General features: G+C 46.7%; 1 protein-coding gene across 2 annotated transcripts in view; it reads left to right on the top strand.

The window, feature by feature from the left end:
* The first annotated feature begins 598 nt into the window (after positions 1-598).
* HDX (highly divergent homeobox) overlaps positions 599-24,880 on the top strand; it is a 35,909-nt gene continuing 11,627 nt past the window's right edge. The window contains exons 1-6 of one of the 2 annotated variants that reach the window (XM_005488216.4): positions 599-863; positions 4,470-4,615; positions 8,625-8,771; positions 10,619-11,740; positions 15,510-15,563; positions 23,266-23,412. In XM_005488216.4, coding sequence (XP_005488273.1) covers positions 8,625-8,771; positions 10,619-11,740; positions 15,510-15,563; positions 23,266-23,412 — 1,470 coding nt within the window. In that variant the 5' untranslated portion in view covers positions 599-863; positions 4,470-4,615. The remainder of the gene's footprint in view (positions 864-4,469; positions 4,616-8,624; positions 8,772-10,618; positions 11,741-15,509; positions 15,564-23,265; positions 23,413-24,880) is intronic. The other variant, XM_014267915.3, reaches the window with a different exon arrangement.

Raw genomic sequence — 24,880 nt, 5'->3', positions numbered from 1 at the left:
GCCCTGCACTGCCCACCTGGGCACACACCATCATTTCCTCCCTTCCCAGACCAAATGTATCCATCCTGAGAAATAAAAGCTTTATTTCTTAAGTGCCATAATGTTGATGCAAATGAAGCCTGGTCCATCATGGAGCTTTTTGGGTTTCACTGGGGAGTCTCCTCATGACTTGCCCTATGCCGTGGGGTCACAGGGATGGGCACCCACAGAACCACTGGATGGATGGGGCTGGAAGGATCTGGAGATCACCCAGTGCAAGGTGGGGTCACCTGGAGCAGGTGGCACAGGAAGGTGTCCGGGTGGGTTTGGGATGCCTCCAGAGACTCCATACCCTCCCAGGGCTCTGCCACGCTCATGGGAAGAAGTTTTTCCTGGTGTTGAGGTGGAACTTCTCGCGTTGTAGTTTATGGGCACTGCCCCTTGTGCTGTCGCTGGGCAGAGCCGGCACCACCCTCTGGGGACATGTACACGGATCGCGGGCTCCTTCCCCGTCTCTGCCCCCAGCTCTCAGGGATGGCTGTACAGGAGCACTGGCAGGGTGCTGCGGGCCGGGCCCGCGGCGCGGGGGCGGTGCGGGGTCCGGGGGCGGTGCGGGGCTCCGGGGCCGCAGCGGGGCCGGCCCTGCGGCCGCCCCGTCCCCTCACGGTGCCGGCGCTCCCGTGCGCGCCCCCCCGGCGGGCGGCGGGGGCGGGCGCCGTCCGGGCCGCGCTGATCGCAGCGCGCCATTGGCCGCTGTCTGCGCGCACGTCACGATCATGATGAGAATTAATGATCGGGGCCGCTGATTTCATTGTGTGACGCCGGGACCGACCCAGCCGAGCCCGGCCGAGCCCGGAGCCCCCGCGCCGGCCCCGCGCTACACGGTAAGCGCGGGGGAGCCCTCCCGGGGGGAGAGAGCGCGGCGGGGCCCCGAGCGGAGGGGCGCGGCGGGAGGGGAGGAGGAGGAGGAAGATGATGATGGTGATGGTGATGATGATGCCGGCGATGCCCCCCCCCCCCCTCCCCGGCCCGGCGGTGGGGGTGGGGGGAGGCCCGCGCGGGCTCGCGCGCGCGGACCCGCCCGGCGGGCGCAGGCGCTGCTGCGCCTCCCGCCCCCCCCGGCGCGGCCCCGAGCGGGGGGGGGCAGCGCCGGGCACGCGCCGGGAGCCGCCGGGGGAACTGCGCGTGCGCGCGCAGCCGCTCCGCGCGCGCCAGGGGGGCACCCGCGCGCCTGCGCCGGCCGGAGCCGCTCTGCGCATGCGCGCCGGGCCCGGCAGCGGCCCTTCAGCAGCGGGTGCCTCAGGCACAGAAACACCGCGGGCACAGGGACAGGGCAGGGACAGAAACACCGCGGGCACACGGCCTGGGAAACACCCCGGCATCCCCAGCACATCGCCCGCTGAAGCAGGCACTCAGTGCCATGTCCAGCCTTGCCTGAAACGCTTCAGGGACGGGTCTCTGCCAGCTCCGTGGGCAGACCTTTGCAATGTCTGAGCACTCTTTCTGTGCAGGAATTGTTTATAATGTCGATCCTAAACCTCCCCTGGCACAGCTCCTGCCATTGCTAATTTCCTCATCCCCTGGTGGAATCACAGAATCCCAGAATCAGTGAGGTTGGGAAAGAGCTCTGAGATCACCGAGTCCAACCTGTGCCCGATGCCCCCCTTGTCACTGAGTGCCACCTCCATCCTTCCCTGGCCACCAGGAACGGGGACTGCAAACCTCCCCGGGCAGCCCCTGCCAATGTCTTCCCACCTGTTCCATGAAGAGTTTCTTCCTAATGTCCAACCTAAACATACCTTGCCAAAACTTAAGACTGTGTTCTCTTGTGTCACGGGTGCCTCAGTCCTTAGTAGCCCGGTATCCCCAGTGGCTCAGTTTGCCTGTGTTGGCTGGGGTGTGGAAGAAGATGAACTTTAAGGTCCCTTCCAACCCAAACCCTTCTGTGATTCCATGATATCGGCCTGCTGTGGTGCCAGGCACAGCCAGTGGTGGAGAGGGGCCTTGTGCTGCCACACTTTTGCCCCTCAGGTGTTTGAGGATGAGGAAGAGGAGGATGTGTCCATGGCTGTGCTGTCCCTGACGTCTCACCCCTAGAAGTGCCTGTGTGGCGTTCACCTGCCCGAGCAGACCCAGCCCTGTCCCCTGCCCGCTTAGCCCAGGGTTTCTCATTCTGTGCATAACTCACCTAAAGTAGTGCTGTGTCCTCCCAGCTGCAGTCCTGAAGCAGCCCACATGTTCAGAGTAACACTGCATTGTAATGCTTCTTCCCTTTTTTCTGACATAGGCCTTACAAAGCACATACACACTTTATTTAAAACATGTGGCTAATCCAGCTGCAGTCAGGAGTCTCATTTGCATCAATACAGCAGGATGGGATGCATAAACCTGCAATGTTGTGGTCATGGGTTATTATGTTATTAAGTTACTGAGGGCTGTCTAATTTGTCCCTAATAAAGGGCTGCATTTTATAGGTAGGGCTGTAATACAATCCTGCAAACGCTGTACTTAGAGGAGAGGGAAGCAATTATGCTGCGAGTCACGGATATTTAAAGGCAGTTTTACAAGCTGGTGTGTACATTACACTCACCCAAGCATCAGCCTCATCCCCTGCCCTCAGAGTGAGTGCTGGTAACTGGTTTGGCCTGTGTAGGAAAGAGGCACCAACCTACAAATTCACATTATTAAAGGTTGTTCCTTGATGTGTGTCCAGTATCTCCACATAGTGTGTAAGTTGGGGGGTTGGTTGATTGATTGTTTTCTTTCCATTTGGGTTGTGCAAAAAATGGTGAGTTTTTGGCAGAGATGGGAAGTGGATGAGATGGTTTCAGTTCAAGTTTCTAAAGCTGGAGGAATAGTGTCACTACTGCAGTCTTGTTTTATTTATGTCTATAGTAGTTTTCTTACCATAGTTCCAGTTTTGTCTCACATTTATATTGGCACTAAGACTTGTTATTTTTTGCCACTGGAGATCTGTGGAGGGAACAAAAAAACCCCATAAATTTGGAGTGTGCCAATTTTCTTGTACCTCTTACAGATGGAAGGACTAAAACAGAAATAGTCTTTGTAAGGTGACTTTTTTCCTAGGAAAATGCATTTTTGGAGCTGAAGTTAAAAAAGAAAACTCTCAGAAACTGATTGTTCCCTTTTATCATTCTGTGTTAATCCCTGACAGTTTTAGAATGTGTTATACCATACATATTTTTTATATTTAGTTACTTCCTGGTGGCTTGTACTCCTGAGTTAATTGATTTATTTATTATTAATTTGATACCAAGACTAGTTTCTATTGCTCTTTGAAGTGAGTATAATTATGGGTTTGTTTCCTATTTTTCAAATTAATTAGTATTAGTATAAAGATTTACCTTGTCAATGTTTACTTGATTCAGGAATGCAAACATTTAAGGACTTTTGGAGGCTAAGGCCATACTGCTGTACATTGTAGGCAGAAATTAGTATTCCTTCTTATGCTGCTCCGTTATTTTTTATTTATTTTCTCCCAAGATCTCTCAAGTAACAGCTCAGTAACTCCTGAATTATTTGGTTACATTGTTTTTCCCCATTTCTTTATAGTTCATTCTTTTATGGTACTCCTTGACACTGAGTTGTTTCCATTAGTTGCTAAAAAGGAATGACCTGGCTTCACCAGGTCTCCCTGGAGAGATGCTGATTTTGGAATGTTGGATGAAGTAAATGGGTTGGAAGGGCTGGGTTGTGCACTGAGTCCCTGTTCCATGAGGCAAAGCACGGCTTCAGGACCAGCTCTGCTGGAGCTCTGCGTGCTCTCCCCTCATTCTCACTGTTCCCAGAGAAGGGATGGAAGGGAAATACTGGGGAGAAGTTGCTCAAGCCACTAAAGAAGCCTGAAAAAGTTCAGCTGTAAGAACAACCCCAATGCCATCTGCTGGGGAGCTGCTGACGGTCACAGGGTGTCCATGGAATTGTCCTTGGGACAAACTGAAGGCCATGAGTTCCCTCTGTGTCCTTTTCAGTCACAGCCTGGGATCTCCCAGTGTCCCCAGTGCCTGACAGCTCTTGGACTCCATTCACACCTCCCAAACCACGACACAGCAGAGGGATCTTACAATGAGCAGATTTTTAAATTGGCGTTCAGTTCAGAAAGGCAGTGAAAAAACATCTTTATATTGCTGGGTTCACAGCAGGCTGAGGGGTGAGACCGTGGGAGTGCAGAGTTACCAGTGATGCCTGGCCTGGGACAGGTAGCAGGGCCAAGGGGAACTTTGGAAACCCTGCTTTTGCAGCTGTCCTGGCTTCTTCTCTGCACTGCCAGAGACACCAACACACTTGGCCAAAGCTGCTGCATTTTATCACAGCAGGCAGATGTTGAATCCTTAAATACAGCTTTGCCACCTCTGTCTTTTATTAAAGTGAAAATTCAACTGACATTCATGGAATTTGTTTGCATAATGCTTTACCTGATTTTTATTAAATTTCACAGAGTTCTTTTCTGTAACAAACTCTCTTTTCAGTGCCAATGTGTTGCCAACCAGCTGGACACCTGGCTTCCCAAAAGCTCACAGGCTTGTTTGCTAAGCTTGGCAAGTCAAGATCAAAATGAAATTATGATAAAAATCCATGTGGATTTCTAACTTGGAGTCTGAGGTTCAAGACAAAGGTGAGAAATCCTGAAGAGACTGGAGTGCTGTGTAGGTGCACAGATTGGGAAAAGGAGTTTATTCCCTTGGACTGAGGTTGTTTTGGATAATAGTCTGTGATGGAGGTGAATGACCTGCTCATTCCTTTCATTCTGATGCCTCAATGCTCAGTTAATTTAGCACTTTGCAAGTTACTTCCTGTGTTAAAGAAAATGTAAGAGCTCATTTCTTGTTCTAATTATGAAAACTGATGCTGAACATGTAATACTTCCCCAAAAAATAATCAGTGTAATCCTTTGATGAACATATCCTGCATTAATTTGTCTCAGAGACAGTAACATTCTGTTCTCACAGCTGTGTGAATATTCTCAGTGTAGGTGAATTCCCAGGTGTGTCAGGCACAGGCAGTGAGCAGAACTTGTTGCCTGTGCAGGTGGGATGTGCAGAGATAATCCAGCTCTTCCTGGATGAATGGCATGGCTCTGGACTCTGTGGTTCTCCAGGGGAGCTCCCAAACACCTATCCTTTGGTTTATTCAACACAGGGTACTGCTTTAGATATTCAGAATCAGCACTTCAGAACTGCTGATAGCAAACTGATTTCCATCTGCATTTACAGGTGACATAATACCAATCAGAGAGCTTTGAACCTGCCAGGGACAGAATATTGCCAGATATCCTTCACACTGGTGTGAAATCAGTGGAAGTGGTACAGAACTGTCTGTTGACTGAGGTTTGGTATATCCATGACACAAAAAGCTTTAATAAATCTCACCTGCTTGTTTGAAGGTTTAGATGATGTAATGTAAACTGCAGTTATGACTCAGTTCATAACTCTGTGGCTGGAGGAACCTCTAATCTGTTTATTTAAATCAGTTTCTAATGGTCTCTGCAGGGAACCTTTGAGTTCTGCTTTACTGGATTCAAGGCAGAGGCTACCAAGGAATGTTAGCAGGACTTTGGTTGGCAGGTGTAGTTCCTGAGTGATTAAAATGCACTGTAAAAAAGAGTTATTAAATCAGAGCATGACCTCTCCTGAGCTTAGCTGGACCAAGCCTGTCATGCAATGCTCAAGGGTTTATCTGAAGTTCAAGTGATTTAATCAAAATGCTCCACCCTGTCTTTATCTAAATTACAGATGTCAAATACAACAATGAAAGCATTTTAACACAGAAGTGACCTTGGATACAGAAATCCACATAATTAAAAAACATGTCAAGAACCTGACATGGCTTCCCTCTCAGGTCATCAGGTCTGGCTTTAAAAATTCATCTTGCCATTGGAGAGTCTCCAGTGCAGTTGGTGAATTGTTTGGAGAGCAGGGTGAGGTGGGCCTGGGTATGGAAATGCTGGAGCTTGGGGGTGACTTCAGCAGGATCTGGACAGATGAAGTTTCAGAGCTGTTTCTGATGAGGTCTTTGTGGGAACTGAGCTCCACTAAATAAAACAGGAGCACTGAAACAGGAGTAGACAGGAGTGGAAGCTGGGAGCTGCCAATTGTCCAGGAGGAAAAAGAATCACAAAATTAACTCTTCTGTGTTCTTTCAGAGTGATGTAAATCATTCAGTGGCCTTGTCATTGTGTATCCACATGGGAGATCTGGAGGCAGCTCTCAACATGAGAAAGTAGATTATGATGAACTTTATTGATTTGTTAATGGACTAATAATTGTCTCCTCTGTTGCTTGCTATAAATTTCTTTAAGGAGTAGATTATTCAGAGCAAGAGTCTCCTTTGGCCAGCTCTGGCTGTGACTGAATAAATGTTGGGGGGAGGCAGAACTTGGGCAAACCTGACTTGTAATGCAGCTGGTGCTGTGTTTAATAATGCACTGGATTGAGAGGGGGAAGAAGAGTTGAGAACTGAGGTAAAAAATGTAATTGAAAAATCATCTTCTATTTTATCTGTTATTTCAAAGAAACAGTAATTTTTACAAATTGGTAATTACTGATTTTTCTATTGCCTGTTGACATAGAGAGGAAAGTAAACTCTGAAGTCAAAGCTCTGGCTTACAAGCATTTTACTCCAAATTCTAGATAACAATCTCTTTCTTTATACAGGCCTGTTGAACTCTTAACATCCATTACCATTACATGGTATATCATCTTGGAGAATAAAGTGAAAGCAGTTGGATGTCTACTTATGCTTTTGAGCCCCTAATAATTTTATTTGCTTTATAATAGGAGCAGCTCTTGTGCAAAGATTCAGTAGATCATCCCTCTCCTTTCCATTCAGAATTTTCAAAACTGCTTGCCTACGAAGGGTTCCCTCATCCTCATTATTTTCCTACTGGATGTTGGCAGGTTTCTTCTCCTTTGGTTCATTCTGTATTCTTGTGATTTATGCACTGCATTAAAATAACTTGGGGCTGGTGACGTTTTTGCTTCCCAAGGCACCACGGTGGATGCAGGCTGTTCCTGGCACTTGCATTGTCTCAGCTGCTGGCCTCCTGTCTGGGACAAAAAAAGGCCCTGCCTTGGAAATCTGTGATGATGAGGCTCTTCTTGTCTGATATCGACCCAGAGGATTGCATTCTTTGCCTGTGTAGATTGTGTAACAAGAGCACCAAGCTCCAGTTTGCTCTTAGGATTCTGCTGTGTGCTTGATAATATTGATAATACTGGCAATAATGTTTGCCTTTCCCAAGCCAGGGCATGAATTTTCACATATAACAAAGCAATGTCTGGTTTAATGTGTTCATCAAAGTGCTGCCCTGTCCAGCCAGCTCCTGTGTCCTCACAGTGAAGCTCAGGGGGACCCAGGGCTGGGAACTGACCTGAGGAGTTGCTGCTGGCCCAGGAGGAGCCCAGGCCTCTTGTCCTGGTTGACTTCTGAGCACTGTTGTGTAGAGGTAAAACCTTATAAAAGAAAGGCCTTGTAAAATCAGCCCTTGCTATTTCAGCTGAATTAACAGCTACCCTGTTAGGTTCCCATGAGAAAGAATCATAAGAATGGGAATCAGTTTGCATAACAGTCTATTCTTGCAAGAAGGCATCTATGAAAAATAAGAAGCCTGCCCCATGAGAATGCACAAAGAAAAGATGTAAACACCTGTGTAAAGAGAGAGCCTGAGCTTGTGCACACACAAGCACCAATGAATTGAGTGGCAAGAAAGTTCCCAACCAATTACAAAGTTCCTGACAATTGGAATTAAACACAATAACTGGGAAAACAGGATAACAATAGGCTGTAACATTAAAGTGGGGTTTTTGCTGCTGGAACTTTGAATACCCATCGTTATTCACCTCTGCTGTTCCAGAACACCACTTTGGACAGAGCCAAGGAGCAGGAACACATCCCAAGGTCCTGAAGCCAGCATTGGTTATATCCCAGGAAAACAACCCTTACATGTTCTTAAAAATCCAGATTTCCAGTCTTCATGGGGTGTCACAGCAGCAGAGCCTGGGACATGGGTGTCCCTCCTCTGTTAAACTGGGTGGGCAGCACCAGGGCTGCCCAAAGCCCTTCCCTGGGGGCTTTCCCCCAGATTGGTCTTTGGTCCTTGATCCTTGTGACTTTGCAGCTGGAGGTGCCAGTACTGACACAGCAGAAGGATTGGCTCTTGTGGAGTGCAGGAATTGCTGAAGTTGGAGACAATGGAAACTTTACTCGTGTCACTCACCTTCATTTTATACCAAATTGTATCTGGTTTTTGTTGTTAGGGGTGGGAAACAGACCTGCCAATATTGGAGCTGCTGATGTTTCTCTGTTTTGCCTAATGCCTTTATTTCATTTACATTTTTAAGGGTGAAACTTTCTCTTTCAAACTAGAGCCTCATGGGCTTAGCAATACCATGTAATATTTATTTATTTGTGCAAAGCAGTCTCTGTTGTTCCAAACATCCAGTTCACTGTTCAGCTTGACACAGCTCTGATTGCAAGAGGCTTTCCTGGAAAGTCAGGAAGTGTTGGTAAAAGGTTCTGTAGAGAAAACATGTCAGTCCTGAGCGTTATCACAGGCACAGATGAGAGCTGTGCCTCCTGCTCAGCTCAGTTCCCACCCAGCTTTCAGTGTCTCCTTTTCCTTTCAGATGAATCTGCGTTCTGTGTTTACTGTAGAACAACAAAGGATATTGCAGCGGTACTATGAAAATGGAATGACAAATCAAAGTAAAAATTGCTTTCAGCTCATATTGCAGTGTGCACAAGAAACTAAACTGGATTTCAGCGTGGTCAGGGTGAGTACTGAGGCCTTCCAGATTTGTTAAGCATACACATTCATTGCTTTTCATAAAATATAGAGAGGTCTGGAGTCTCTAACTTTATCCTTGTCGTAGATTAGACTTCAGTGTGTGTGTGTGACATTTATTTATACCCAGAGAGCCTATTTAGAGTTTGTTTTCACTGAAATATCTTCACATGACTGTTGAATTTAGCAGGGGCCTGGGTTGCACAAAGAGTGATTTTTGTTGTCGTTTGTTGGGATTTTTTAAGTTATTATTTATTAAATTATAGGATGGCTTGCCCTATAGAAACTTTGTATGATACATTATATCAGAGCAAGGTAATGTTATTAAGAAACTACTTTTAAGCTAAATAAGTTTCTATAAATTAATAATTTTGGGGGAACAATTATGGAAATTTTTTTTTTATGCACTCTGTCATACTTGTATTCCACATCACAATCATAAATATTGTGATCCTTTGTGGTTATTCACAGTGAGGACATTCTTTTCCTATAAAACAAGAATGTCCCAGTGCTAACAGGAGCTCTTCCAGAGTCTATGAATTCCACAGAAAGGGAAATAATAATCCCTTTGTGAAACACTAGACAACAAAATGGCTGTTGTCCGAGAGAGAGCAGAAATAGAAATCCTGAGGCATTGGATGGAAAAATAAGAAAGGGCAGTGGAGCTGCTGTGACACTGAGGAGGAACAAGTGGGGCCAGTCTAGGTTGGTTTTTATTTGGTTTAACAGTGTCACATTGACAATAACAACCCTGCTCCTAAATCCTTACCTGGATTCCCCTCTCTCAGAACTCTGGGCACATTAAAAGTTGCTTTCTCAGCTGGAGGTGGTAGAAGCTGTGAAAGTCAGGCAGGGGTTCAGGCTCCTGGGGCGGGCAGGCAGTTGAAACAGGAATCTGGATGCTGATGGTGCAGCCAGGGCTGCTTTGCTATTTTTGTGCTGATTGAATGTCCTAGAGGAGGCAGCCCAGCTCCCCTCTCCTTGCAGTTCTCTCCATCTTCATGTTTCCCTTCCCTCTCCATTTCCCTTCCTGCAATCAAGGATCATTCCTTGTTTTCTTCCTGAGCCCTGATTTGCAGCACTTCAACTTTTTCTTACTTCAGAATGGAAACAGATCCAGTGTCTGTCCTGCATTTGTCACATTTTAGCACCATCTTACCTTTCTCTTCTTTACACCCATCATTTCTGCTTCTCCTAAATGCCCCCTTTTTCCCTTTTTTTCCTTTTTATCCTGTAAAACTCTTGGTCAGTGATTAGTTCTTTGCAAAATGATACTTGAGTTGCAGCTGGCACTTGCAGATAGGATTTTAATAGGCACATGAATTCCCTAAGTACAATTGGTCAGGAGAATGGGACTGCAAAGCTGACCAGTAACTGACATTTTACTGCATGTTACAAATTGTACCTCAAATTAGACATTTTGTAAAATTTGGAAAAAATTAGTAGAGTAGAATAGTGTATGGCAGGGTGTTTTTTTTCCTGTATGAAATCAGTCACAGTGGTGTCAATGAAATAAATCTTGACACTTCAAGACAGGAGGCATCAGGATTTTTGGGAAGCTGGGGTTTTGGAATTGAGGCTGGGCTTGTCCTGTGTATGAGTTGTGGATCCCAAAGAGGAGAGGCCTGGATCTCTACCCTGTATTGTTCAGGCCTGTATTTCCACCCTGTCATGTTCACTGCATAATCAGTACATGATTTTACATATTTGTAAACTTACATCTCAACTCGAACACTTAACATGTCATCAGACCTGCTTAAAAATGGAATTGCTAATTTCTTTCTGCCTCTTTGACACCCGGTTTTGTGTTTGTTGGCGTTGCTGCCTCGTTTGCAGACGTGGGTTGGCAACAAGCGGCGGAAGATGAGCAGCAAGATCGCCGTGGAATCTGGGGGCACCCCCCCGAGCACTGCCCCCGCCACTCCCTCCGTGCCCCCGGAGGCAGCCGTGAGAAACGTGGTGAATATTGCTCGATCCCAAAGCCAGCAATCCTCTTGGACCTCTTCTAACAATGATGTGATCGTGACCGGGATCTACAGCCCCGCCGGCTCCTCGGGCCGCCCGGGAGCCGCCAAGCACACGAACGCCGCCGTGGCGGAGCTGCACAAAACCTCCGTCCCACGGCTCCCGGGCAAGAGCGATGCGGACTTCCAGCAGCAGCACATCCCTCTGGGACGGCAGGTGCCCCACTGTAAAAACGCTTCCCTCTTGGTGGGGGAAAAGACCATTATTCTATCCAGGCAAACGAGCGTGCTCAATTCTGCGAACTCCATCTACAGTCACACGAAGAAAAGCTACGGCAGCTCCTCGGTGCAGACGGCGGAGCTGGTGTTACCTCAGAAACCCATGATCTGCCACCGGCCCTGCAGGGCCGAGCCCTTGGCGTGCCAGCGCTTGCACAAGGCCGAGCCCGCGGCCCTGGCGCCGCACGTTCCCCCGGGGCCCAGGGCTCACCCCCGGGAGCCGGGCTGCGGCACCCAGAACCTGGAGATCCGCGAGGTGTTCTCGCTGGCCGTCACGGACCAGCCGCAGCGCCTGGTGCCGGGCAGCGCCGCGCAGAAAGCGGCCTCGCTGGAGGGCAGCTGCCTGTCCATCGCCATGGAGACGGGCGACGTGGAGGACGAGTACGCCCGCGAGGAGGAGCTGGCCTCCATGGGGGCGCAGATCCAGAGCTACTCCCGCTACTGTGAGGGCAGCGGCTCGGGCCGCAGCGGGGACAACCAAAGCACGGCCGGGCCGGGCCGCAGCGGGGGCTGCGGGGCACAGCTGGGCCCTGCCCGCGACGGGCCCGACAATCTCCTGTACCACAGCAGAGAGTTCCACCTGCCTGCACGGACCTCATTGCACACCGCGTCCAGCACGATTTATAACCCTGCCAACGCAGCCAGAAGTACCTTTTCTCCTCATTTTACATCTTCAAGTCAACTGAGGCTGTCACAAAACCAAAATAATTACCAGGTAATCCATCAGTTTCTCTCTGTCTTCAAACCTCAAAGCTGAGGTTGTAGATAAATGCTGTTTCAGAGTTCGTGGCACCTTTCTGCAGGCTGTGCTCCTTTTATGCCTTCCAGTGGAGATAATTCCTCCTCAAACCCAGTGCAGGCAGCATTGCAGTGTGGTAGCACTTCTGCCTGTCTAAATGAACCCCTGGTAGCCATATGGTGAAGATCAGTGAGGATTTCATGGGTTCCAGGCTAAATTTTGGCTGCAGGAGGGTCATACCCATGAGCTGGTGGTTGTGCTGCCCTGGCTTTCCAGCACGTGCCATGGCCATTCCCTGGGTGTTCTCCTGTGGGCACACATCACACGTGGCACAAGAGCACATCACACGTGGCACAGGACGTGGTTTCAGGCTGACATTTGTGCCTTTGCTCACCCCATTGATGTCAGCCTGGAATCCAGTACCCCCTGTGCAGGTGGCAGCCTCTGTGTTCTGTCAGGGATTAGGATCCCCTGTGATGGAGTTAACTCAGCTTCCTTTCCCACAGCATCAATTCAAATAATCAGTTTTACATTCAATCCCTTTATTCCTTTTCCTGTACTAAAATCCCTTTAGTGATACTGAGGGGAAATTAAATGCAGATCATTGAAGAACTAAAGGATGTTTAGGAGAAGCTGCAGCACTTGACACATTTTTTTAGTTTTTGGTATTACAAGGGGAGAGATACTTGTGCAGGAAACATCCAGATTGGTATTTTTTATGGATTTTTACACCATCTGGCATGACATAGCCTGGAGATACTGAGGTAAAAGTCTTTTAAGGCTGACAGAATGTGATTCTGTGTGTGTCACCTGCATGCACTTGCCTGTTATTGCCTTTTTATTTTCTCCTGAAAATAAACCATGTCGACAGCATATCAGCTTTCCCTGTGCTTTGCTCACCAGGGTAGAGAACGAGACTTTGTGAATCATGGTTTTTTTTAGTTTTTTTTTAGTTTTTCTTTTCCTTTTTTCCTGACTTGTTCCTATCTCATGTGACATTTGAAAGAAAACTTCTGAGTCCAAGTCAGTGCCAGTTTTCACCTGAATTATTACTGCTCTGGGTAAAGCAGAGGTTTGATGGACAGAGGGTAAATTCTGGGGAGTAGATTCACATCAGATGAGCTGTTCTCTGCTCTCACACAGTCTCTCAGTGTTTGCTGTTACTTTTCTTACTTGCAGGAGTTATAGGTAGTTATAGGAGTTATAGGAGTATACTTACTTCAGGAATTATAGAATTCCTGAAATGCTGTTTAGTTTTGCCACCCCAGTTTCACAGGAGAGGAAAAGCTGTAAATGTGCAGATCCAGTAAAGGGTTGGTGAAAGTGCTTAAAGGCATTTTATAAAGTTTCAGGAAGGGAAATCCATTACTGATGCCTCCATCAGCTGTATGCTCATAGTGCTTTATTTCACTCTTGAAAAAGCATCAGAGAGATTGATTTCTTCTATTTTAATTTTTTTTTAAGTGAAATTAAGAATAACTTTGTTTTGGGGGTTTTATGGGGTAGGAACTGAGTCTTTTTGAAGAGCTAGAACAGTTCATGGTAGATGATATTTTACCTGCTTGTGTGGTGTTTTATGGATCAGAATAAGATCTCTGGAATTTTGTTTTGGGGTATTTTTTACTTCCCCCTGTTGTAACAACACACCTGATTTTCTGATAAGTGAGGAATTCATCTGTACCCCAGCTGACCTCCTTGCCTGTCTGACACCCTGCTCTTTGGATTTGGAGCTTCTGTTTCCTGTCATATCCCTTGTCATTCCAGAGTTTTAAACCTTGGGAGAGCTGAGCAGGAAGCTGTTAATTCCCTTATTGCTGTGAGCTCACACCCTGTGAGCCCCTGAGGTGACACTTCTGGGTATTACAGACTTCCTAAGGTGCTTGAATCCTTTTAGGCTTGTACAGGATGACATTTCATTTTTTGTAGCCAGTTTATGTTAATTTATTGCCCATGTTTAGCTAGTTTATCCATCAGCACAGAGATGAAAATCCTTAAACTTGGGGAAATCTTCTTGAGTTTAAAAATAGATTAAACCTGAGCTAAATGATTATTGGAGTAGTTGAACATCCAAGCAGATGCTTCTTCAAAGTCAGGACTGTGTGATTCATGTTTTGATGAAGCAATTACTGTCATATATTGGTGGGGTATCTAATTAGCAATTAGTTATAGCTTCCTTACTGGTTCAATTAATCAAATTCATGTTAGTGTAACTTAAGACTAAATTTAATTAAGTGATCAATTTTAATGCCTGAGCAGTTTCAGTAAACAAATTCTTCAGCCTACTTGCTTGCCTTAGTTTGACTTTGGGTGTGTTGGAGTGCAGAGGTTCCTGTGCTGTCCTCCAGGCTGAGGTGGGAGTTAGTCTTGGTTTCTCCCCCCACCCTAAGGGACAGCAGCACTGCTGAGAATCTGTATTTTTATTTACTCTGTTCCCAAGCCCAGCCCTTGACAAGGGCAGCTCAGAGCAGTGCTGTGCATGTTGTACTCCAGGGAGTTCTCTTGAGATGAACTTGGCTGGTTTTGGCCCTGTCCCTGTCAGAGCTGAGTGCATTTGTCTTCCCAGCAACCCTTAAAGCTCTGCCAGGTAGATTTTGCTTTATTCCCATAGAAAATCACTTTTTTTTTTTTTTTTTTGTAGCCGACTTTAATAGAGTGAAAAGGAGCTACCTGGGTGATTCCTCAGGGTGCCTTTGCAGTGGATTCTGTGGTGTGAAGCTGTTGTGTGGGATACAGGGGTTACAACAGACAAAGTGTGTGCAGTGCAGAAATTAATATTTTAGGCTCAAACCCTAATGGTCCTTGAGAGGGGAGGGTGCTCCTTTCATCCCCCTCAACCCTCCTTGTGCTGTCATGAGAAAGTGTCTGACTTTGGGTGACCTCCAAGTGCTTCCAGCTAAAAGCTTGAAGAATAAAAGTGTTTTCTGTGTTTGTACAGCAGCCACCTGTAGCAGGGCTGCTGTGCTTGTTGTGCTGCAGGAGCCTTCAGTGAGGAACTCTGCAAACACAGAAACTCTCAGAGCACTTTGGGTCAGTCAGGAGTGCACAGGTTTTTTCCTCACAGGTGATTGATCTCTCCAGAGCTGTGTTTAGTCTCTCAAGCATTGCTTGTCTGCAGCAGGAGATGAGCATGGAATCTTAAATAAGCCTGAAATATTCCAGGCTATGACACCCCTCAGATGGTCAGGGAAAATGCTCTGAGATTTATTTAGTACAGTCTGACCTCTGGGAATGATGGAGAAGCAGCAGGAATGGAAGCAGCTCTCCTGTGCCTTCACACCCCTTCTCCTTCCTTCTCCATCCTGAAATCCCTGTAGTTTCTGCTGGTACTCAGACCTTTAACATGAGACCTTGAACAGCTCAGTGACAAACACGAGAGCATTTTTTCTGGAAGCTAAAGTGAAGCAATTGGAAAAGATGTGAGGGCAGCTCAGTCCTCAGCCCTTGTCTGACTCCAGTCTGCTCATCCTGCCAGATGGAAAAGGAAACTGCTGTTGTGAAATCCAAGTTTTGGGGTACCAAAAGTACAGGAACACCCCAGTTGTCACTGTGTTATCTTGCCCTCACCCAAAGAAACAATGTTTAATTCTTGGCAGTAAAGGTGAGTGGGACTTTGGTTTTCAGTCTTAACCTGTTTACAGACATTGGTGTCAGAATTGAATGCACAGTGCTGAAGTCTCAGTATTGGCTCTCACATCAACCTAAGCTGCTCTTGTTTTCTGTTCTGTTTCCTCCTTCCCCTCTGCAGATTTCAGGAAACCTTACTGTGCCTTGGATTACAGGTTGTTCCAGAAAGAGAGCAGTAAGTACATTTCCATTTAAGTATCTAATGCATCAAGTGAAGCAATGAAAAGTTGATAAAAATGCATTTTTGAAAATGTCAGTTCTATTTACCTTGGGTGGGTTTTTTCCCTTTGATACAAACATTATCTGCAGGTGCAGTGTCTCAGTTGAGGTGAAGATGATGTCTGTGTTTAAAAGCAGGTCAAGGTTGTAATCCAGTGTGAGGTGATGCCCAGGTAGGAATCAGCTCTTAGCTCAAACACAACATCTGAGTTGATCAGGACTGAGAGGTTGGAGCTCAGATGTGTTTTTTATATTGAAGGTGAAATGGTTGTTAATTGAGGCAACTGAATACTTCAGAGAGTAACTCCCTCTGCAGCTTCTCTGCACATGCACAGAATTAGTCAGTGCTGGCTGTAGGAACTTGATCAAGTCTAATTTTATCCACATAAATGTCATTTCACAGTAGCAGAATCAGCCAGTTTGGTGTCCTCAATTCACAGACACTCCAAACCATAACACAAGGTATAAAACAACTTTTGTCAGGGGAAAAGAAACCCAAAACCCTGCCCAGCTCTTTAGTTAATGCTCAGCATTTGCAGCTTGTCTTTGAGGAGGTGTCAGTTCTGCCTCCTCACCAGCAAACCCAGCCTCAGGGGGATGGTACAGCCAGGCCCTGCAGGGCTGCTCTGTCACCCCAGCCCTGTCAGAGGCAGCAACTGGGGAAGTGTCTGCCCTGGAAACCAAACTCCCCAGTCTGTGGAGCTGGCAGTGCCCTGGCAGTGTCCTGGCAATGTCCTGGCAGTGCCCTGGCAGTGTCCTGCAGTGTCCTGGCAGTGCCCTGGCAGTGTCCTGGCAGTGCCCTGGCAGTGCCCTGGCAGTGCCCTGGCAGTATCATGGCACTGTTCTGGCAGTGTCCTGGCAGTGTCCTGGCAATGTCCTGGCAATGTCCTGGCAGTGTCCTGGCAGTGCCCTGGCATTGCCCTGGCAGTGCCCTGGCAGTGCCCTGGCAATGTCCTGGCAGTGCCTGTTCTGTTGGCAGTGAGGTCCAGGCAATGGAAGATGCTTTCCTTGCTTTCTCCTGCTGTAACCAAAACTTTTTCCTTTATTATTTTCAGTTCTTCAGTCTCCCAAAAGTGTGAGTGTGGCAGTATTTCCTGTGTAAGTAGGAATCTGAGGACCATCAGTTAATGGTGTTTTCTCTCAGACTTTTTCTAGGTCTCAGCTGAAGCACTTCCCATTTCTGCAGAGTTTGGTACAATGACTTCTTTTTGTACAGAGAGCACTTTATAAGAGCATCTCCCAGAGGAGCTGGTACTTTTGTACAAATCCTGTTGTGCTCAATCCATCTTCTTTCTTTCCTAAGTGCTAATTCTCTTGAGGAGGCTTTTAAAAATGCAGCTCTTTTCTGGAAGGCTCATTCCCTCTATCACTTAATGACCTTTCAGAGCATCTCACCAAGGAGCTGGGGAGTGTCCTGGGTAGAGTTTCACAGCTAAATGGGGAGGTTTCAGCCAATACCCAGCTGTAAGGTAATCCAGGTGGGGTGTGTGACCTGGCAGCTACAAATTCTGCTGCTGAGGTTGTTTTTAGAGTTCAGTGCTGCTCTGGGGTCAGGTGTGTGCCAGAGCCAGCTCAGATTTGGCAGTGGGAGCTCAGGGCTGGGACTGGGGTGATGTTGGCCCCTGCCTGCAGCACTGGGAGGTTGTTGGGCATTGTGGTCATGCTGGATACCTGACCCCAGCAGTAGAAGGCATTTCTGGAGTAAATGTAAACATTCAAGCCTGTTCATTAATCATAGAGTCCCTGAGGTTTGAAAGTACCTTTCAGATCATTGAGTCAGCCCAGCATCAGCACGGTCACCACTGAACTGTGTCCCCAAGGGCCACATCCACACTTCCAGGGATGGTGATTCCACCCCTGCACTGGGCATCCTGTTCCAATGCTTTACAACCTTTTCAGTGATAAAATATTTCCTGATATCCTGGTTTCCAATATTTCCTGATTTCCTCACTCTCCCCTGGCCCAGCCTGAGGCCGTTCCCTCTCCTGTCCCTGTTCCCTGAGCAGAGCCTCCCCTGGCTGTCCCCTCCTGTCAGGAGCTGTGCAGAGCCACAAGGGCCCCCCTGAGCCTCCTTTGCTCCAGGCTGAGCCCCTTCCCAGCTCCCTCAGCCCCTCCTGGGGCTCCATTCCCTTCCCAGCTCCCTCAGCCTCTCCTGGGGCTCCATTCCCTTCCCAGCTCCCTCAGCCCCTCCTGGGGCTCCAGACCCTTCCCAAGCTCCATTTCCTTCTCTGTCCCCATTCTCTCAATGTCTTCCCTGCAGTGAGAGACCATTAAGGATGGTAATTAGAGAATTCTTTTTCCTTAGACCTTTACTCATTTGTCTTTTTAATCAATAAAATGCATAAAACCCTTTGGTTAATCCAATCTGTTTGACAACATCTGTGTCCAGATGTGTGGATGTACTTTCCCAGCCTGAGTGCAGATTCAGCCTCCTTCAGGGGGCAAGTGGAGGACTTGGCACTCTGAAACTGCTGTGTACACACAGGGGGAAGACAAGCAAAGGAGAAAAAGCTCCTACTTCCTAGAAACTTTGGTTTCAACTGTGAAATTCTTCTGAATAAAGAGTGAGGGAACAGAAATAGAATGGATGGAGTTGTAGAAGTGCCATTATGGCAATTACTGCCATTCAAACAGGAAAAAGGCTAATCTGTATTTTGGTTAAAATGGAGAAGATTGTCTTTTAGATGCTCTGAATTTTTAATCTTCTGCCTTGATGTTTTGTTTCCCTTGCCCTGTCCTTCAACTGTATCAGGAGAGAAATAAAAGCTGTGCAGTTCTGCAGAAACTCTTTCTTGTGTGCTCAGCTCTGCTGTAGGATGATGTAATCCTGATTGTTAATGAATATTAGTCTAGAAATATCACCCTGTCAGTAACTCATGAGAGTGTCTTTGGAATGCCAGAGTTCTGTGTCCTGGTGCATGTGCAGTGGCCTTTATGAATGCATTGATTTTTGGTTTATCACAGGGTGGTGGAAGGATAACAAGGATTCAAAAATAGCAGTGAAGGTACCAGTTAAGGAGAATTAAAAGGGAGAAAATATCTTCACTTCTGTTCTTAGGTCTTGAGTGTACTGACTGTTCTTCAGTTCTGTGTCAGCTGGGGTCTGAGCAGGATGGGCTGTGTTTGGGGGAGATTTAAAGGAGAACATTTATTACACAGGTGCTGGCTCTGGGTAAGCTGGGCTTTAGTGGTGAAGCTCCATTTTGGGGGAGAGAGGGGGAGCCTGTCTGCCCTGAGCTTCACTTTGGGGTGTCTGGGCTCTCAGGCTGTTGTATCTGGGGCCAGGAAAATACTGAAATGGGTGGAGAGTGCTAGATTTGGATTTTGGTGTCACTGTTTGCACATTGGCTATTTGAGTAAAACTGTCACAGGAGTGCAGGCACACTTTGGGCAGGTGGAGGGGCTGAGGTGTGACAGCTGCCCCAGCTGTTCTGGGCATGGGAGCACAGCTGGATTTTGTGGGGGGACACATCAGAACAACCCTAGAGAAAGCTCCTCCTTGGCCTGGGGCATGCAGGGCTCAGGAGAACCAATGTGAGCTGTGAGCAAACACCTCAGAGCAGCTTCAGAGAGCCCTGGCAGGGATTCATGAAAGCTCCTGCAGTCAGGGCACCTCAGGGTGATTTGTGGCACTGTGCTGGGAGCCTGCAGGCAAGGAGTGCATCCTGCCTGAACTGCAGAACTTTCTGGTCCAGTGTGAGGGATACATTGATAGATAGGGCTCAGAGTGTCATTTCTTTGCTAGACTGTTCATTGCATCGATATCTCTGCTTGGTTTTTTTAAATCTTTTTAGTTGAGTTTGATTTAGAAACAGATATTAACAGAATATCTGTAATTTTGGCTGTGTGCTGAAGCAGTTACAGCTCTTCTTACAATGGGATGCTATGAAATATTTATCACCTCTGCTTCCATCAGAGCAAACTTCACGCTTACCCAGCCAGTGGGGGAGAGATGCAGAAAGTCTCTGCTGCAGGAACCTGGCAGGGTGTGAGCAGGAGGAGTGGAGGGGTGTGAGCAGGAGTGGAAGGTGTGAGCAGGAGTGGAAGGGTGTGAGCAGGAGTGGAAGGTGTGAGCAGGAGTGGAAGGTGTGAGCAGGAGGAGTGGAAGGGTGTGAGCAGCAGGAGTGGAAGGGTGTGAGCAGGAGTGGAAGGGTGTGAGCAGGAGTGGAAGGTGTGAGCAGGAGGAGTGGAAGGGTGTGAGCAGCAGGAGTGGAAGGGTGTGAGCAGGAGGAGTGGAAGGGTGTGAGCAGGAGGAGTGGAAGGGTGTGAGCAGGAGTGGAAGGTGTGAGCAGGAGGAGTGGAAGGTGTGAGCAGGAGTGGAAGGTGTGAGCAGGAGTGGAAGGGTGTGAGCAGGAGTGGAAGGTGTGAGCAGGAGGAGTGGAAGGTGTGAGCAGGAGTGGAAGGTGTGAGCAGGAGTGCAAGGCTGCCCTCAGACCCCTCAGTGCCCGCTTTGTGCAGCTGTGTGAGCAGCAGTGTCCAGCCTGAGCTGTCACTGACAGGGGGCAGCTTTGTGGCGCTGGTGAAACCTGAAGCTGAAACCTCAGGCTGAGGGAATGTATAATCTGGAACAGCTTTAATGAGGTTAAATATCTTGGTGTGTTAGGGGAAAATGCAGGCCTTCAGAATTTGTATGTGGGAAATCAAGAAATGATAAACTGAAAAGTAAGAATGATATTAAATGGTGCAGATGGGAAAGGAGAAATGTAGTGGAATGATTCAGAAGTCACTGTCAATACATACAAATAAGATCTTGAGGTGGGAATTGATAATCCCTGAAGAAAACAGGTATTAATTAGTGTCAGGGTTCAGAGAGCTCCATGCTGGTGTCACTGGGAAAGGTGAATAAGGCAAAATGAGACTGTGCTTGTACAGGAGAATCTGGGATTTGTTCATACCTTGAATACTTTGAGTGCTTCTGATCTTCCTATTCCTCCCAAAATATAACAGAGAAGCAGTGACAGGTATCAAAGGCATGGCAAATTTGTTTGTGAGAGGTTTGTTTGCTAAAAATAACCATTACCTCAGCCCGATTCATCAGCAAGTATCAGAACTGAATGTTGATTTAATATGATTTCACTGCAATTGAAATGAACAGCACACACAGTGCTCAGCTGCAGCATAAATGCAAGTTATGTATAAAACCTCAAGTTCTTCCATTTTTTAGCATGTCTTTGATTAATAATCTGAAATTTGTGGATAGCTTTGTGCACGTGGCCTGAAACATTTTCAAGTGCTGCGTGAGAGCCGCTGTGGAAGCGCAGGCTCTGAGCAGAGGCAGGATGAGGACACTCCACTCTGTGCAATTATTCACCCCAATTATAGACACCGGATTTGCACCACAGAAATTGCTGCTCTGTGGGGGATGAGGGGCTGGCAGAGAGCCAGGAATGTCTCTGATAAACTGGGTCATCTCCTCCAAGGATGGTGTTGTTCCACTTGGGAGGTCGGGGATAAGCCGGGTTTAACCCTGCACGGCACAGCTGATGATTGAATTTGCTTTTCCTTGGGAATGCACAGGCTGGGTTCTGCTGGACAAAGCCTCTGCTGCTTCCTAAACTGCGGCCAGCAGAAGTGGGAAATGTAAAGGATTCAGCCAACAGCCAGCACTATCAAAGCCAAGCCTTGAATTAGCAAGCTGGCTATCTGAAGAGAGGAAATGAGAATTGTATTCAGAGCTTAATGACGTAAAAAACAAGAACTGAATTACTGGCTTGCCTTCACCTATAAGTATTGTCATAGATAGGAAGCTTTCCAATATTATCTTTTGATATTTTCTCCAATTATGATGGATATTAAGATATTTGTAGGGCTCTGAGGTTTTGCTCTTGGTCCCTCATTTCCTCTGATGATATTAAGCACGGGAAGGTTATTAACCAAATTGATGGAAGCTTAGTTACATGCACAATGTAGAAATTCTATCCTTTATTTTCTGACAAAAGCCATTATGTAATTTTTAAGCAGTTTATAATGCAGGAGTCAAACTTGGGTATGATCCATGTCAAGGGGATGATCCTGTAATTGAAGGTAGTTTGTGATTTCCCTAAGAAAGTGCTGATAAGGCTCATGGCACAGCGTGTTACAGAAGCAGCTAATCTGGGGCTGAGATTTGGCCATGCTCAAGTGTCATTTCCATCTGCTGAGCTTGGGAGTGACGCTGATCCCGTGATGCTGGTGCAGCTATTGAGGGCAGGGTGTGTAAATGATGGTCCCACAGAGCTGCTCTCACTTGGCAGAGCACTGGGGCTCCTCCGTGCTGGCCTTGGGAGAACAGAATGGCTAAAATGAGACAGAGACTCCAAAGCAGAAATATAAATTACATTAACATCATTATACAGCAGTTATGAGGTGAAAACCATTGAATAGTGATGAGATGGTGGAACTACAGCCAGGAATAGCTCTGAGTGCCTGGTGGGCACTCAATTAATTCGGGATTCATCAAAGATGGAAAGGCCTCCAAGGTCAGCAAGTGCAACCAAACCACGTTTGAATTTATCTGGTGCTTTTTTTTTTACTGGGATTAGTTCAGGAAGACAAAAGTTTGATGCCTCTATTTTGGGTTCATACATTGAGGAGACTCAAGTGTTTCTAACATTTTGAGAAATAGTAATTTTTAAGAGAGGAAAATTGCAACAATTACAATATTCTGAAGATTAACAAAAGCTAGAACTGGGAACCGTACAAGATTGTCAAATGATCCCAGTTCTGTAAAATTACTTTTTATTCCACTTAAAACTATTTCTTTCTAACTTTTAACGGTTTTTAAATGAGCAAACCCAGAATTCAGCTATTGAAATCATGAACACAATTCAGCTACTGAAATAATGACACATGTGGCACATGGGCTCAAGTTACCAGTGCAGACTTTGTGGTTGATTTTCTGTCCTCTGAATAGCAGGAAAAGTGAAAAGCATGGTTTGGTGTAATGAAACTGTAGATTTTAGATAAAATTCTGCATGAAAAGCTTTTGTTAAAGCTTGGAAGCTCTACCAGAGAAATACTTTCTGTGCTCACACCAGTTCAAACAGTGGTGAGATGTTTAGGAATTCTTTTTCAGTGTTACTCCTTTTATCACTGATCCATTATCACATGTTTTGATAAACGCAGACAAAGAGTTTGGGAACTCACAGATAAACAGTGGAACCAATTTAAACTCAAGCTCACCACATAAACATTAAAGTATTCCCTTTAGGAAGTCAGAATCCTTTGAATTATGCATGTGTTGTAGTTTGCAGTAAGATAAAAGAACTTTTAGGGGGGAGGGTGAGAAACTTGAAAAGCCTTTAAGGAGTAATTTGCATAAATTGGGTGGAGAGAGTAAACAGCACAAGGGGGAAAAAAAGTTATTTTCAGTAAGGCCTTATAGAATGAGATAAAACAAATTACCAAAGAAATCAGGTGGAGTTGAAACAAAGCTGAAGTGCTTCAAACTTTGTGTTAATGCTGCCACTGCCTTTACAGCAAATCCCAGGGAACTCTGAAGTGCCCTGGATAAAAAAAAGAAATCAAAAAAACCCCAAATTCTTAAGGGAGACTTAAAAGAGAAGAAGAGCCATGGAGACAGTGGAACGTGTGTGTTGCTGTGTGGGAGACCTGTGGACATGAGTGCTCAGGATAAGCAGATTCCTTTTCAATCTAACAGTATTTTTTTTATCTTGCAGTTACAGGACCGCACACAATTTAGTGACCGAGACTTAGCTACCCTAAAGAAATACTGGGACAATGGCATGACCAGCCTGGGCTCAGTCTGCAGAGAGAAAATTGAAGCTGTGGCTGCAGAATTAAATGTTGACTGTGAAATAGTTCGGGTAAGAAATCCAGAGTCTTCCCTTATCTTGTCGCAGGAGCAAAAATAGGACAGATGAAAGGCTTTAAAAATTTCATGAGGAAGCTTGAAATAGATTTCACGTATTACATAATGAATGACCATGTTGGGAAGTTCTCTCCTGCTCTTTCTGCAGTCTATATTTAGTAAAAGCCCTCAGGTCAGGGTCTTATTGATCAGCAGCAGAAGCAGCACTAGGAGCTGTTTGACATTCTCTTGAGGAAGATTTTTAAGTAAAAGTGTTACATTTTTGAGGGAGATCCTAGAAGACTGAAAGGTACTATTTACATTGCTAATAAGATACCAAAAAAGGGCTTTTCTAAAGATACAGGGAAAATACTTCTCATTCATGCTTATAGGGAAAAATGTATGAAAGAAAATGCTCCAAAATAGAAAAAAAAATATGTTACCAGACTGTCTTGAGGGCAGGTTGAGGTGTGATGGAGGAATTCTGGGTCAGCTCTGTTTGATGGTTGCTGTAGGAGGCTGAGGGAGGCCCAGGTGTGCTGGAGATGACCTGGCTCCCAGAATGTGCACATCATCTCCTCCAGAGGCTGGGCTGTGGTGTCACTGTGTCACTGTGTCCTGGATGAGCACACACCCAGCAGCACCCCTGGGGTCTCTGCCCATCCCAGCCTCAGGAAATGGCCCCAGTGTTTGCAGTCAGACAGGGACAGGAGCCCTCCTTTCCCTTGTGACAGGTGTGACAATTGGGATTATTCCTTCCAGGCTTCATCCTCTTTGTGCACCTGTTTCCTGAATCCCTGGCAGTGCTGCAGGAGCAGGGCTGAGCCTGAGACCTCTGCCTTGGTGCATCCACATGGTCCCAAAGCTGCTTCCAGGGCTGAACACCCATCTGGTTTTTGTTTTTGTGGCCACACAGGGATTCTAAAAAGCCCAATTGCACTTTTGGAGGCTGAAGAGAATCACTCTTTTCTCTGCAGAGAGCAAAGCTGCTCCTTGTTTCCCTTTGCTCTCTGAAGGGGAAGCTGTTCCCCCTGCAGCCCCTCCTGCACAGCACAGTGACACCCTTGGTTTGATCCCCCCTGGCACACAGGGCTGTCACTGTGGGGTTCTGTGCAAACCTTTCCTCCTGCTGGAATGTTTCTGTGCCCAGGGCAGGGACCAGGACCCCCCAGAAGGTTCTGCCATCACCTGCACCACAACAGACCACAAATGATGCCATCCACTCACAGACCTTGCTGGAAGGGTTTAAGGATGTATTTTAGATAAAGGATAAGAATATATTATAAGGATAGAGCTCTCAAGCTGATTTCCCACATGGCAATCCCAGTCTGCTCTTGCCCTCACTGTTTTGCTGTTCCAGAATGTTCTCTGTTCAGCACAGCACACAGGATGTGGAACCTTCTCTCCCCCATTTAATTTGAGACACTATCAAAACATGTTCATCTTCTCTGACATTCTCAGTATGTTGAATGAAAGATTTTCTG

Source organism: Zonotrichia albicollis, chromosome 14, assembly GCF_047830755.1.
Source record: "Zonotrichia albicollis isolate bZonAlb1 chromosome 14, bZonAlb1.hap1, whole genome shotgun sequence".
NCBI classification, from domain to species: Eukaryota; Metazoa; Chordata; class Aves; order Passeriformes; family Passerellidae; genus Zonotrichia; species Zonotrichia albicollis.
This window is presented reverse-complemented; position numbering and strand designations above follow the sequence as displayed.